The 16582-nt window shown below is 35.0% G+C and overlaps 1 protein-coding gene across 9 annotated transcripts in view; it reads left to right on the top strand.

Annotated features, from left to right (window-relative positions):
* Nucleotides 1–4020, top strand: part of LOC130647169 (pregnancy zone protein-like) — a 50032-nt gene extending 46012 nt beyond the window's left edge. For 8 of the 9 annotated variants that reach the window (XM_057452972.1, XM_057452948.1, XM_057452956.1 and 5 more), the window contains 10 exons: nucleotides 180–261; nucleotides 338–494; nucleotides 712–786; nucleotides 969–1128; nucleotides 1363–1574; nucleotides 1977–2183; nucleotides 2279–2394; nucleotides 2478–2640; nucleotides 3001–3103; nucleotides 3767–4020. In XM_057452972.1, coding sequence (XP_057308955.1) covers nucleotides 180–261; nucleotides 338–494; nucleotides 712–786; nucleotides 969–1128; nucleotides 1363–1574; nucleotides 1977–2183; nucleotides 2279–2394; nucleotides 2478–2640; nucleotides 3001–3103; nucleotides 3767–3825 — 1334 coding nt within the window. In that variant the 3' untranslated portion in view covers nucleotides 3826–4020. Of the gene's footprint in view, nucleotides 1–179; nucleotides 262–337; nucleotides 495–711; nucleotides 787–968; nucleotides 1129–1362; nucleotides 1575–1894; nucleotides 2184–2278; nucleotides 2395–2477; nucleotides 2641–3000; nucleotides 3104–3766 lie in introns of those variants that run through there. The other variant, XM_057452991.1, reaches the window with a different exon arrangement.
* Nucleotides 4021–16582: the final 12562 nt, after the last annotated feature.

Consider the following 16582-nt stretch of genomic DNA (forward strand, 5'->3'; position numbering starts at 1 on the left):
AGTCCATCTGTGAATATTGACATTTTACTTTGACATGTCGAAAGGCTGCATTTTTACCTGATACAGAAAGAGTATAGATAATTACTGTGTACAATCAGACATTATTTTCCAAAATCCGAAAAAAAAAAACAATTTCATATTTTAGTGATAATTCTTTAATATTTATTATTTTATATAAGGTTATCAACGGGAATTGACTTACAAGCATTCTAACGGAGCGTATTCAGCTTTTGGTGAACGTGATAAGGAAGGAAGTACCTGGTAAGTACTTTTATCGTCTAAACTGGATGTTTATTGCTATTCAGAATGTATTTAATTTCACAGCTTATATTTTCAGGCTGACTGCATTCGTTCTGAGATCATTCTCTCAAGCAAAAAGGTATATATTTATTGACGACAGAGATATTGAAGATAGCAAACGTTGGTTGCTTTCCTTGCAAGATTGGTCTGGTTGTTTTAAAGAAAGCGGAATGGTCCATCACAAAGAGATGAAGGTAGCTCTCTGGTTTGAATAATTAACGCAAGATTCAAAATTAGAGGGTTTTCTGCTGGAATTATACAAAACTTACTTGACAGAACATCTTAACCTATTAAACTTCGTGGAAAATAGTTCTAAAGAACGAAAAAAATTTCCACGACCTAAAAAATTCTCTATGTCAGCAAAAATCACTGTATTTTTAGTTCTTGGATTTATATCTATCTTTGTTTTAGGGTGGTGTAAGCAGCGGCATAACAATGACAGCTTTCGTGGTAAATGCTCTTCTCGAAGCAAAAGTTCCACACAACGTTAGTTTATTATTTGTTGATTGAATATTTTGTAGGGTGGCATGGCAGAAAGAAAGAAATCTATAATTGAGTATAAGAAGTAGAAGTCAGTTTAGCCTATCCTCTTTTGTACTGTGTTATTAGAGTCAGGATGTTGACTCAGGATGTTGATGCAGATTTGTATTTTGTATATTTTATGTCAGGATTCCAGAATGCAAAGCGCACTAGCGTGTATAACGAATAGATTGAATAAGATATCTGATCCATACACTGCAGCATTGATTTCATATACATTGTCACTGGCTGGTAGCACTAAGCGGTTTGATATGTTGAACAAACTGGACAGCATGTCTAGTCAAGCTGGTAAGTGAATTGCGTCTTATGTATTTCCAGTCAAATTAATTGCCTAGTTATCTTGAAAAGTGGTGTTAATGCTAATAATGAATTATGGAAGAAAGAGTTAAGAGGGAATTTATCTCCACTATTTACTTTCAACCCTTGTTCAATTCCTTGTTTAATTTGTTTTTTTATATCGCAAATATTTGTTGTATTTTAACCCATTTCATACTCTTTGTGTGTCATTTCCTTTATTTCCAGATGGCATGTTACATTGGGAAGCGACATCCGTGAAAGATCACCGTTCGAGCTTCTGCTATCAAGCCCCTTCCACAGACATCGAGATGACTGCGTATTCCATGATGGCTTACATTGGTGGCCAATCGCCTTTCAAGTCAAAAATTGAACATTTGAAAATTGTAAAGTGGTTGGTGAAGCAAAGGAACCCATTTGGTGGATTTGCATCCACGCAGGTTAGCTTGTACTTATTACAATGATATTATGAAATGACTTTTTAAATTATACGTCCTCTGAAGAAAGATACCCAGTTCAAAATATACTATCCACAAAGTACGGTGATAGGATTCCTTTTCAGCCAAGGTAATACTGGTGGGTACCTAAATATAGTTAAGGTTCGTCATTTTCGACTCATTGCGTGTAATACCTTGTTTGCACTTCAATTTTTATTTTTTTTTAAATTACTTTTTTAAGGCGTTGTTTGTTTTGTTTTGTTTTAAATATTCTTTAGGTTTGTTTGAGGCGTTACATAGTAAATATTGATTCTGTTTTGTAGGACACGTGTGAGAGTTAAAACTTCATTACAGTATTCTCCAGTTTCTACTGTAAAAAGATTTTACAAGCAATATTACTTGTAGGACACATGCGTAGGACTTCAAGCCTTGTCACAATATTCAGCTGGTGCGATTTCAAACCTTACCATTATGGCAACAACTCCAACTGGTTTCTCGAAGGAGTTTAAAGTTCGCAATGATAATAAGCTGCTTCTACAGAGAGCTGTACTTCTAAACGTACCAACCAACATTAGTATACAAGCAACTGGTGATGGATGTACTTTAGTGCAGGTTTGTTTGTTGTTGTTACTTTCTACCTACCTGCCTGCCTGTCTACCTGTCTTCCTACATTGATCCAATTTGTGTGTTGCTTACTTACTCTTCAGGCGAACGTAAAATACAATATACCTGTACCTAAGGAGAAGCCTTCGTTTTATTTGGATATTACAGTTGAAGAATTAAAAACAATCAATTGTGAGCATAAGATTAAAGTTTGTGGAAGGTATGTTAGTTTTTTGAGCATTTGATCACAGTCTTTTTTTCTCAAGTACAAATATGAAATTAGATATTTTAATAATTCCTTAGCTATATGAAATCTGGAAAATCCAACATGGCACTCATCGATGTTAACATGGTGTCGGGATTCGAACCAATCGTTAGCGAGTTGGACATGATTATGCAGTCAACCAGTGCACCATTTTCATATTATGAATTCATTGATGGTGTTTTGTCCATTTATTTTGATGATGTAAGTAGCTTTTAAACGATAATGTTTAAGGTATAATGTAAAATCCGGATTTTCACGATTTCAGTGTAACCTACCAAGCTTCTTTTTGTTAAGCTGTCTAATAAGTTTAATTCATTACCTGCAATATGCTTGCTATACTCCATGCTACTGAACCACATTTTCTCGTTGGTACACGATATTTTCTCGTTACTACACGATAGTTGCTCGTTACTACACGATATTTGCTCGTTACGACACGATAGTTGCTCCTTACCACACGTTTTTCGCTCGTTACTGCAATCAAATTAGTTTATGCACTCCCAAACATAACAATTCAAGAAAACATGGATGGAAGTTTAATCCTTTTCATATTTCTTTCAGTTGGACCAATCATCTACATGTGTAACATTTAAAGTTGAACAAGTAGCAGAAGTTGAAGGACGAAAACCCGCTGCAGTGAAGTTGTATGACTACTATGACACTGGTGAGTACTTTTTGTGAGTTAATGGAACTGAAAACAATTATTCAGCCGGAAATTCTTTTTTCGATTTATTTTGGAGTATTTATTTTTTGCGCACCTGGGAACCCGCTCACTACCAGGCAATATGTTAATGATGCGCAAAGTGGTTCTTCAATATAATTTACACTGATTATTTTCTGTTGAAATGAAAAATACGGATGTGCTATGATAAAAATTCACCTATGTATGCACACCATCCGAATAAACTATCTGCGTTCATCACTAAGATATTATCGCACGTAGTGTTGTGGATTCGTCTGCGGCTTCCAGTTCTGGTGACCGAGGATCGAATCCTGCTCACTGCTAGGTAGTATGTTAGTGATGCGCAAAGTACTTCTTTTTCAATATAAATAAAAGCATGCTCAACTGTTTCATTATCATCAATGTCTTGAGAGTTTAGCTAAGCTTCTTCTGCGCTCTGAATTATGCACTATGCAATTTCGTGTGTTAACGAAACGCAAATCGATTATGACATCAAATATTTTCGCACGAATCTAAACGTGATTTTCATGAAATGCAGCAAATGATGCTGATTGATCTGTTTGTGAAGTTGGGTGTTGTTCACGACAAATTTTGAGAGCTAACAACGAATGGCCATTCCACGTATGTACGATTTTTTTGCTTTAGACAAGTCAGCCACGACAATGTACAACGTTGAGAGGTGTCCAGAAATCAACGCAGCATAAAGAAACTACTGCTGACAGGACCGGAAAAATAACTTTTGACTGTTTAGTTTTGTTGCTAAGCATCAATGTGTTATTGTGAGCCAATCATTTTGAATTATTATTAACCAATCATTTTGTAATTATTCTGTAGTCTTTTTGTGTGTGTAACTTTAAGATTTTATACCGATGTTCTTAATTTTATACCTTTATACCTTGTCGAATGTGTATTTTCGTCTCATCTTATCTTTCTTAGATCGTCTCAAAAGGTCTTTTTCATGCAACAGAAAGTTTAGCGTGAAAGTAAAGTTTGATAATTTAGCACCACAAAAAATCACGCTTAGTGTATGTACATTGTCGCTCGTGAGCGACAATGTACATACACTAAGCGTCAGGAACACCCATTTTTTACTTAAAATTTAAAATGGCAGATAAGTCGATTTTCGAAAGTCAACAAAAGCGAACATTTATTTATTTACGTTATTTGGCTTTTAAAATATTACTATGCAAAGGATGGAACATGTGGTTTTAGGTTTGACATATATTGACGTCAATGCATTGGGAATGGTGGAACCAGTTTAGTATATTCCGTCAGGATTGGTATTTATATTATTATTAGATGGGTTTACAAAATGTTACTTGACAAATACTCAGCCTCAACGTTCTTTAAAGAACAATACATGGTCAGACACGAGATAGAAGGTCAGGTTGATTCCGATAGATAAAAGGAGATTAGAGAAACATTGTGGAATCTAAAGAACCAGTTATCATCAAACGCAAGAACAGCAGCCATATGGTTGTCTTACCTTGACTACATTACCCTTATAAGACAGTTCATTCTAGCCAAACGTACCTTATATTACTCTAACAGTACTCGTATTAATGTACAAAGAGTCATGGAACTGCAGTCTACTCTCGATAAGTGGACCCTCCACGGGACCGAAAAAAATGTTTCCACTTAACGAATGTACCACTTATCTGAATTGCTCGATAAGTGGAACCCCTATGAAACCACAACAAGTTCCATTTATTGAGCCTCTCACTTATCAGAAATCTCAGGAGACTGAGGAATTTACGGATAATATGTCGACTAAAGTTACACAGGAAAGCCTTCGCTTCAAAAACTGCACAGCTGCCATTTTTAAGATATACCTTTTATGGTTTCATTACAAAAAATGGATCCACTTATCGAAAGTTCCACTTATCGAGGGTTCCACTTATCCGAATGAAATAAGAGAGGGACCGGGGAAATTGGTTTCACTAAACGTAAGGTTTGCATATCCGGGATTCCACTTATCGATAGTAGACTTGTGTAAGAAACACAACCATGGTTATTCGACAAATACGTTAATGGGTCCAATGAAGTTAGAAGAAAGAATCAACATTGGAGTGGTCTTTGAAGTGATCTTGTGATTGAACAAACTCTGATGAGGTCATTTAAGTCGCGTGTTGGATTAACTAGTGGACATGGAATGACGGAAAGTGTGCGTGATCTATGGGTGCTATGTTTACCATATAGTGCCATTGTCAATATAGCAATGGTGACTTTGTTTGAATTATCTGTAAACAGTACCGAACAACACGTTGACATGCACGATTTAAGAATGTGACTACGAGGATTACCTAAAATTGAGGTATGTCTGTTACAAGATATCTATTACTACGATAGGGAAACCTCTTTACTCGTTGTCATTATATTGAATACCACTCGCAAGTGACGATTGTGTAAACTGTGACATTTAGGAGCAAGTACTCACAAATTCTTTTATGCTGAAATCTTTGGAAAGGCAACCATCAAAAGAAAGATTATTCTGAAACCACTTGAAGCACTTGGGAGCACTGTTAAATCGATCAACAGCTATATGATTAAGAGCTATTTCCGCTATGAGGTAGCCGTACAGGCCCCATCGTTATTCAAGGACTGACTTATGAGAAAGTCAGATAAACAATTTTGAGAAGAACTCTGATGCATGACACAGACATTATACAGCAAGACGTCTTCAACAAGACTGCTCTGTGTACTGTTGATGGTGGTGCACTTCTTCACCGTGTTCGATGGCTGATAGACATTTAAAGAACCAAACTTTTATGTTTCAAATGTTCAAAGACACCACTCTGAAACTGTGGTATTTGATGGAATGACAACAGCAAAATCTTATGAAAACAATGGGAAAGCAAAACAGAAAGGGTTAGAATATTGATTTTGTTGAATACATTGTTGCACCCTGTGTCCAAGATTTATTCCTCTCGAACTAGTTCAGTAAAACACAGATCATTAAGCTAATTTCAAGTTATTTAGAAGCTGATGGGCATTACGTTGTAAAGGGTGAAGCTGATGTTGATACTATAATAGTTTTGACTGGTCTGATATTATCTCCCGATAGGTTAAAAGATGTTACTGTAGTAGATGCTGATGCAGACATAGCAGTTATGCTTCTCAGGGGCGGATCTAGGATTTCTGATGTACCCCGTCATAAAATGTACTTATATTAGTGACACGCGAAGGCCCACCATGGTTGGGCCTGAGGGCCCAGAAAATTTTTAAACATTGGAGGATCCTAGATTGTCTGAAAACAACATTCCCGCATCTAAATTGTAAATTATTTTGAAAATAAAAAGGCTATTTGTCATTCATACAGCATAAAACGAAAATCGTTACCGTGTCATCTTTTCAACAATGTTGTTTGGTTGCTTCTCTTTCTTGCTGAGTTTCTATTGTTATATATGAAGCCTATGAACTAAAGAAACAAGATTATCTCATATAATTTATAGATGTTAATAGGCCGTTTCGCTCAATATCAGAGCTCATCAGCATGCCTAGGATAACAAAAAATGTCATCCAGACATGGACAGCCAAATAAAAAAGAAGTAAAGAATTAAGATAACAAGATACAATGATGAGGAAAAAATAGAGAAAAATTTAGTTGTCATTGGCATATTTATATTTAAAAAATACAGGATAACTTGACAACTGCAACTATGTTCTACTATTTCTTGACAGTTTTCAATTAAATGATAATGAATATTGGAATGAAATGGTTTTATATAAATTAAAATGAATGCAGGATAAAATGACAACTGAGTAACCCCATAGTCCCTGCAACTATGTTCTACTATTTCTTGACAGTTGCCAATTAAATGATAATGAATATTGCAATGAAATGGTTTGATATGAATAAAAATAAATGCAGGATAAAATGACAACTGAGTAACCCCATAGTCCCTGCAACTATGTTCTACTATTTCTTGACAGTTGTCAATTAAATGAAAATGAACTATGGACTAAAAAAATGGAAATGGAACACGAAATATGTTAACAATCAAAGTGACAAAGTAGTATTAATATAAGTGTTTTAATAATTTTGATAAACATATTTTCTATTAAATTAATTTTTTAAGAATACCAATAGTATAATATAATACCAACCTTTGCAACAAATATACATAACAATTAAAATTCAAGCCTACGATTTGAAAGAGCGTATCTATCAATAACTTTATCTTTGTCAGGGATAATTTCTTGATGGATATATAACAATGCTAACCCATTTAAACGATCATTGGTCATGGTACTCCGTGCGTATTCTTTTAACCTTCTTAATGCAGAGAAACTCCTTTCACTCTCACAGGAAGTAACAGGAAGAGTCCCAAGAATACGTAGGGCTATTTTTATATTTTCAAAACCAGGGAAAGAAACTGCTTTTAATGCCAAGGATATGCTATCAGGGAGAGTATCAGTATATTCTTCCCAATATTTTTCCCAGAGCGACAGTTCAGATTGAAGGGCATTAACACTAAGAAAATCAGACGTATAAAATGTAACAAAATCTTGAACTTCGTTTTTCCAGTCTTTACCCTGACTTTTAAGGAAAAATAAATGAGATGGAATTAATGCCAATCCTTTGTAAGCAGCAACTGTTTCAGGTTGAAAGCGCTTACTAATAGAAGTATTAAGAAAATCTAGAAGTGGTATTGTTACTGAACGTTTAAAATAATCAGATACTGAGTCAAAAGGAGTGTTTGACCTATGGATTTGTGTTTTGCAAATTCTTGGTGCTTTAATGGTTACATCCAGCTCATTTGCAATAGCAACTGCCTCAGAAAATACATTATTATGAAATGCATCAACAGAATTTCTAGTATCAATTAACTCTTTTTTCAATGCAGAAATTAAATTGATACCTTTAAGAATATCTATAGATTTAGATTGTAAATTTCGTGTGACAGGGAGAGTCACCAACAGAACTTTGGTAGTACACACTAAAGAAATTAAAAAATCAAATCTGGAAATTAAATTGACAAAACTTGAAGCCTTAGACTTTGTATCTCTGTTACACATACAATCAGAAGAAGACATATATTTAAGACATTTCACAATGGTTGTGTACAATTTCAAAAAGTCTTCTAGACCATCGATTCGTTCAACCCACCTTGTCCTACAAATATCTTTCAACTTAGATTTTGAGGTATCAGGCTTACACTCAACAACAAACTTTTGCAGAACCTTTTGTCTTGTTTCAGACAAATTGAAAAAGTATGACAATTCCTTCACTTTATCAAACACTTCTGACACTAACAGTATGTCTAGGGAATCACACACTGTTAAATTAAGTTTATGAGAGTGACAATGTGTATAAATGGCTTTTGAATTAAGTCTTAAAATATGAGAAGATAGACCATTAATGTGACCAGAAACTGACCCAGCACCATCATAGCCCTGTCCTCTGCAATCCATTATGTCAAGCCCTAGATCTTCTTTTAAACATTTCATAATTGTACTGAAGAGATCAGCACCAGATAATCCTTCAGAGCAGTGTAAAAAACGAATGAAGTCCTCTTTTATTTCACAAGTGCTATCAACATATCTTAAAATGAGAGCCATTTGCTCTTTAGTTGATGAGTCACATGCTTCATCTGCAATTATGGAATAAAACTTATTTACTTTAACCTCAGAAATGATTTCATTAGTAATTTCTTGACCACAACATCCAATTAAGTCATTCTGCACTGTTTTAGAAATATACCTGGCATTTTTAGCACTGGACTCTAAATGATCTTTTAATAGTTGATTGCCACTGCGAATTGAAAAGTTTAAAAACTTATGAAAATTTCCAACCCCGGCTTGATTAGCATAGCCTCCTGCCTCAGGGAGATATTTCCCATCATCCCTATGTCCCCGCAAAGCTGAATTGGTATGACCACATAAAATGATGGTATCAACAATAGATTTCAAAACTTCTCTATTTTTGTTTATTTTCTGTTGTAGCTGATCATTGACTAAAACATTGATGGGCTGGGATTTAGATAACATCTGACTAATGAAATTATTAAAAACAGTGGAAGTAAATTCATGTAAACCATTCTTTGTGGATTGATGTTGATTAAAAGATCTAGTTGCATCATTCCATTTTGTAAAAGGTTGTAAAAAAAGGTTTTGAATTTTACCACATTTGTCAGGGAACTTTGATCCAAAAAGAACACAGGGTAAACAAAAAGCCCCATCATAAGCTGGTGAGTAGCGAAGCCAAGGGTAATCTTTCAACCACTTTGAACGGAACTGACGTTTTAAAGTTTTAGGGTAGGTATAATCTGCAGAAGGGGAAAAAGTCTGATTTATTAGATCGAAAATTTGTCTGTCTGTCATCCCTTCTTTAACACGAAGTCTGTAATATGCAACATCAGTTACATCAAAATTTTGTGGAAGGGAATCAACTATTTTTGATGTGATGACTGATTTATTATTGTTTGGAAAAAAATTAGGTTCATGGCTAGTACTATTTTGTAAAAGATTACTAAAAACATTAGATACAGAAGAAGTAGAAGGATTTGAAATGTTGCTTGAAGGTGTATTATTAGTACCTTTTATTATTGCTTGGGGATCCTGACTTGATGTAGGCAATTGCTGAGGAAGAGATACCTTTGGTAAAATAAGCTTATTCTTGGTGACAGGTTTAAAATCAATTTTCTTTTGAAAGAATCCAGAAACATTGGTAGACATACATTTCTTCTTAAATGGAGGCTTATAAATTAATTCCTTAGAAGTAAATAAAAGTGGCACATAGTGATTATGTTTAAAAGCAAGATCTGAAATGAGATGACCTTCATAACAAAACAAAATATGGAAGCAAGTTTCATCAACCTTTGGCACACGTGGAAAAACCTTTTTATTGAATATTTCTTTGTATTTGAGAGGACCACAATCAGGATAATAACACATAATATTTCTGCGAATTATAGAAGACAATGACAAAACAAAGAGAAAACCAGACCACTGGTTCATGTTTTTCAAACATAAAGTAGCCTCAGCTTTGACAAGTTCAGCAGCCTTAAAATTAGTATCAACAGCAGCATGAGATACTGACATTGCTAAAATATTTGATGGACTTAAAGATGGATATTTGTCAACAAATAAATTGGGGTGAGAACTATAATACTCAGAATTGACAAAAAGTTCAATGCAAGCAAGTAGCCTTAACTGTTGTGTCAAACTATTATCACCTACCAGACATAAGGATATGGAGCTAAACAAGCAATTTCCAGATGATTCGGACCTAAACAGTGAAAAATAAATAAATATTTCTTAGAGAAATTAAAGAGAATTCACTCCTCAGAGCAAAGACACTAAGTTTTAACATTTTGAGAAGAATCAAAACCATTATTAATTCCACACACACACATGCCAGCTAGCTTGTGGCGCCGTAGATTAGTGGTTATGTGGCGCCGTAGATTAGTGGTTATAGCTCTCGTACTCTGTGCGGGAGACCGGGGTTCGATTCCTCTTGACGGCGTTTCAACATGGGCGAGTGAATGTTACCATAGCCCCGGGTTAACCCAAGCCATGTGAGGGAAATTGGGAAGATGGCACACTGTGTGGGCCGTTGGATGTTGCCGGGAGTTGTCTAGTAGAGCGCGGGCTCTAATTGGGTCTGCGTAGCTCAAAATGAGCATTAAATACTCGACTCTCCATCTACGCCATGGCCATTCTGGAAATAATAGACAGGGTATATCCCTCGATATTTGTGAGGCTAGCCATGTAAAATATGCACATCTATCTATCTATCTATCTATCTATCTATCTATCTACCATAGATACGGTTGCTAGCTCTCCAAGAGTAATAATCACAACAAAAACCACGAATACATGTAGCTAGCTAGCTAGCCATAAGTAGTTCATGGTGATGACATAGTGATGTACACTTAATTACTATGGTAACAAATGGTCAGCAAAAATCAGAAATGGAAATTACAGAAAATAAAATCTTACCTCAATGCAACACAATTCTTGGAAGAAACTGATGCAGGAAGATAATTCAAAGCATCTTCATTCACACCAATTTCTCCACAAGAAAGAACAGCATAAAGCTGTTCTGTGTTTAAAAACACATTTTTATTTGAATTTATCCATTTCTCAGAATAAATATTTAATATTTCAATCAATTTCTGCAAATCTTCGTCTTGAAATAATTTCAAAACATCATCTCTCACTGAACTAAACGCCATGTTGAGCAATGATGTTGAAGAAGATATGAAGATGAAGACCAGCGTGAGCATTTCGGCTTTTGCAGGGTATTGTTTTTAGCCAATCACAACTTAAGAAAACTTCTGTAATGACCAATCAAATCCTGCCGGTGTTCTTCTCCTGCAAACCCGGCACTCTAGACCAATAAGAGTTAAGAATAACCTCATTGCTCCGGCAAAAACCTGCAGGGCGGGGTCCATATTTTTCTATCCGCCATCACGGCAGCAACAGCGGCGGCAATATTATTAATTTTTATATTGATGAGCGCTCAAATGAATACATTATTACACGCCCCAAATATTACTGGTTAGTACTAAATATTTGAAAATTAGATAAACTATACTTGTTATTTTTAAACCCCGTCCTTTGACCCAATTGACGGGGTTTGGATCCGCCCCTGCTTCTGTACCACTGGAATAAAAATTGTGTCAATTTATCAGTAACACCGCTGCCCCTTGGACCCCAGGCAACTTCTTCTGCTGTTGACAATAGGTTAGCATAAGAAAGGATTGCAAGCATTACGTGTGTCGCAAATAAGTAGGTGTGCACGGTAAGTAGGTGTGCACGGTAAGTAGGTATGCACGCTAAGTAGGTGTGCTATGACACAACACTGTGTTTGGGTGATCTTGCGCTTCTTTGGTAGCCTGTTGGAACTGTTATCTAACCAAACGGTCTTATTTTCGGCAAAAGGTTTGATTTGAAGAAATATGTCCGGGGACTTTTGTATGACGCATCAGAAATGGCTGAATAAAATGAAAACGAAAAATGCTGCTTGATGAGGAAATTCCTTTTTATAGGGCAGTTATTTACCAATGTAGAAATTATATTTGAAAATTATCTGTACAGAATGTCCGTTTAGGGATAAACACCCTGCCCCCTTTTGTCCATCCCTAACGCGTCGACGTGCTTCGTGGATGACCGTCATTTGAAAAAAAACATGAAAACCGAAAACTTTGAAATGTTCATCAACATAATAAATAATATAAATATATAGACATAAATACAAGTTTATTTAAATGAAGACATGACTTGATAAGTTTTTATTGTCATTTCGGGCTGATAATAGAAACATATTTTCGCGCTTCTTTTAATTCGATCCGTCGCACCGACTGTGACTTTTCTTATTCAATTTTTTAGTTTAAAAGTAATATTTTTTTTATAGCTTTGCTTTACATGTTTCACAAAAGCCAGTCGCCATGAAATAGTTATCGCAACTTGGCCTCAACTCTTACATGGTTAAATTAGATAACAAACATGCCTTTCGTTTATGCCCTGTACACCCAGACGGTTGGCATATTTTTGGATACCAATGGGAAATCAGAAACTATTTCAATATGGTTTTGCCTTTTGGCTGAAGATATTCACTTTTTATATTCAACAATTTTTCTGATTTACTCACCTGGATTCTAATTGTTATCATGCATGTCAATGATCTAACACACTACCTTGATGCTACTTTATTGCTGCCCATTTTACTAAATCTCGCTGTCAATATGTTTTCGATTCTATTATCCACACATTTTTGTTGTTTGGTGTCCCTATGGCAGAAGATAAAATCATTGGACCGGTTCAAGTAATTACTTATCTAGGTATTAAAATCGACACCAATAATCTAGTTCTTCTTCTTTAAGTTTAATGATCTTATGTCAGATTTGCGGAATGACAAGAAGAAGTGCAAAAGGAGTTGTCGTTAATGGGGCCACTCTCCATTGCTTGCAAAGTAGTTAGGACGGGCAAAATTTTCCTCAGAGGTTTGATTATCTGTCCACCAAGTGAATATGTTACACCATCATAACGACATAACATCAGAGGCCAGGAAAGACATAGAATAGTGGCCTGACGTCTGGGAATTAGGACTGGAACAAGCTAAAAGCATGTATAGTATCAGTGTTCTTGAATTTTTAGCCATTGTCATAGCTATGTTATGTTGGGCAGAAGGTTGGAGGGAAAACGAGGTTGTGTTGCGCACAGACAACGAAGCCGTTGTGCAAATCTGGCACACATTGCAAATACAATATATCATATCATTAATCCGTCACTTGTTCTTTCTTACAGCCGAACGTAACATAAATCTGTTGCTTTGCCATGTTACAGCTCGATCAAATGTTTAGTCAGCCTAAAAAAATGCCTGAAAAAAGACAAGTGCCCCCACAACTATATCTCCATCTGTTTGGAAGCTATTAAGAAAGTCTATGAAACAATACTTGTATTCTGCCCGTTCTCCATGGTAAGGAAGATTGAAGAAGGTCAAAGCTGTATTTAAAGAATTTTTTTTTTTAAACTGCCTTTTTTGTCGAAATCAATTTTGGAGGGAAATATAGAATAAGTGAATTAAGTTGAATTCATCGGTAAGTGGAATTATTTATTCTGTTTCTGAAAGTTTAACTCATCAGGCGGCGACTGTATTAATATAGATATAATGAAAATAAATATAATACGTAAAAACACAATGTATAAATTTAATAAGTATAAAGAAAAAATTCTAGTCTCATGCTCGTTATCCTTCTTCTTCCTACTTTTTGCATTCTATTTTTTTATTTTTTCATAAACGTTTTATCTAGAAAGTTTTATGCTTATTACCCAGCGTTTTCATATTCTTTTATCTTCTTTAGTTCTTAATTTTTATCGACATTTTTTTAAAAAAAAAATGCTGCCTATTGTCCCTTCTCAATAGTCAATTATACATCTATACGATTTGGTTTTACAACTCAACATCCGTACCTTGCAAGATTAAAACAGTGAGGTTTTTCTAGAAAGACAGTGTTTGTAAGTTCTTGACTTAATAAAAAGTTTATCGCGTTATAAAATAAAATAAAAAGTAATAATTAAATTAATGACTCGTATGAAAAAAAAAACTGTCAAAATAGCTCCAGAGGCATAGGCTTAACTGACTTTTTAAGGAATGGTCGATCTCGCTCAATGAGCAGACTTTCCTTCAGCGTGACTTTAAAATTATTAGACTCACGCGTTAGAATATTAAAATTCTCAAAGGATGATGGAGAGCAATGTGTCTGATCATGCTCGCATGAAACGGGCGAAAGCTAACATAAAATTGTCAAAAAAATCCTTCTCCTTTTTATCGCATGTATAAATAATTTCGGCAATTGGCCATCCATGTTGTCAGGACTGTTTTTATTAAAGGACATATTTCCAGCAACCTCATGCTATCGGATATTGTTCTCTATGCGAAGGTAAAATTCTAGATAACTTTAATTGTTGTGTCATTTCAAAAATTTGTTTTTTGACTTCTGAGTCTACCCCTTTTTGTAATATTCTTTAAATTCCTAATGTTTACTTGTCCCTTTTTCTCTTTTTATTATATTGATGATTTTATCATTTTATTGTAAACATGTTTAGACAAATTAAAATAAAATCGACCAGAAGAAATATCCTACGCTTAATTCGTTGCCTTGAAGATTCATGAAAATTATGTTGGTTGATGTTTCGAGGAATGCTTTGTTTGTAATAACTTCCTCGTTTTAGGACATAGCACTCGACATGTATGATGTCATACGATTCAACACTCACCTTAGCGACTGTAGAAATATGTTGATTCACTGCGATAACATTGCATGAAATCTGATCATTATCTGGTAGTTGGTGAACATGTGCCAAACCTTCACCAATAGAAACTTTCCGCGTAGGGATTAGCATATGATTGATGTCTTACTCAGTTGTTCAATCAAGCGCTGTCTGTGCTTTCACGGTTTCTGTATCTCATATAAAAACGTCAAATGCAGTTCCAATATTTTAATTGCTTACCAGTGGTAACTGAAGAAGCTATGTTAGGTAAAGGGAGAATCTACATCGCAGTGCAAATGAAAGTAGTATTATAAGACGTAAAGTTCAATGAAGCTGCTAGAAAACTTCTAAATTACCTCCTTTACAGAAATGATCGGAAAGCTAATGGATTTCAGCTGTACTGTAACAAACCCCCATGAATGTCAAAACATGAGTATTGGTGAAACTTACTTATGCCAAGCATCTGGTGCATGACCCTGAGTAAGCATCCCCAGCCTTCAGCACACCCGACACATAAATATCATTCGGCAAAAACAAAAAACTTTTGTAGACCGTCAGAAAATTCGGCAGCTGTATAATAAAGCTATATAAAATGATTTTTTCTAAAAAAAAAAAATATTTTCTAGGACAAGAATGTTTTGTTCGGTTAAGTTTTGAGCAGTTTCTGCAGTTTGTTCATTATTAACATCTTTGACTGCTTCAATTCATCTCATAAAATAAAATTCTAAGTGTTGGTAGTCTTATGGTTAAACATTAACTTTGAATTGTAGAGTATAAAACTATGAATCGATACCTTAGCCCGCCATTCCACATGAAATAGAATTAACATTTATTGGTTTTTTTGCTAACGGTGTTGCTATGCTTTCATGTTTTTGTAGTTTCCAGGACAGCATCAACGTACTAGCAGGATTATAACAGGATCTGTGGCAACACAAGAGATCTTAAGTTAATTTAAAATCATTTAATACGTAATGTTTGAATACACCCATTACTTTATTTGTGCCAGATTTTACCAAGGATAGACTTATTAGGCAACATTTAATACATTGGTAGTTAAATAAAGGAATACCTTGTCCTAAGAAATGAAACCGCAGGTACAATACAGGACGGCTATCTCGATTAAATCACATGTTCTATTCAACCTATTGTCTTTCAAAGAGGTTACGTCATTTAAATAATCTGTTACGCTAAAGAATACTGCATGTTTTGTTGTTATTGTGTTAGAATAATACTTTCATTTGAACAGTTCGTCTTATTTCATAACTTATTTAAGGCTGATTTATGACTAATCAATTTTCTCACATTTAAATAAGTTCAAAATGCGAAATGTTACCTATTCTGTCTTTTCCTGTTAAAAATGTCTTTCAGAACCTATACTAGTAAGTGAACAAGATTTTAACCTTAAATAAAGTTACATTAAGCTTCAACAACATTTTATTAAAAAAGTCCAGGGGCGGATCCAGTGTACGTCAGCGCAGTCACGCGACTGACATAATTTTTACTAAAATCGTAAAAAATAATAGGGTACTGTGAGCCTGCAGTCCCTGCGACCGTTGACCTTTATTTTACGGACCTTTCTCTTGTGTGACTGAGTTGGATACTGCAAAAAGCGACTGACATCCGAAGAATGTTATTGCAATGTGATTGGCTTGCCGGCCGAAATAAAGTATTCTGATTGGTTTACAAAAAAACTGACGACTTTGACCCATATTTACGGCATTCGAAATGTGACACAGCATG

The sequence above is a fragment of the Hydractinia symbiolongicarpus genome, chromosome 1, assembly GCF_029227915.1.
Source record: "Hydractinia symbiolongicarpus strain clone_291-10 chromosome 1, HSymV2.1, whole genome shotgun sequence".
Classification (NCBI taxonomy): domain Eukaryota; kingdom Metazoa; phylum Cnidaria; class Hydrozoa; order Anthoathecata; family Hydractiniidae; genus Hydractinia; species Hydractinia symbiolongicarpus.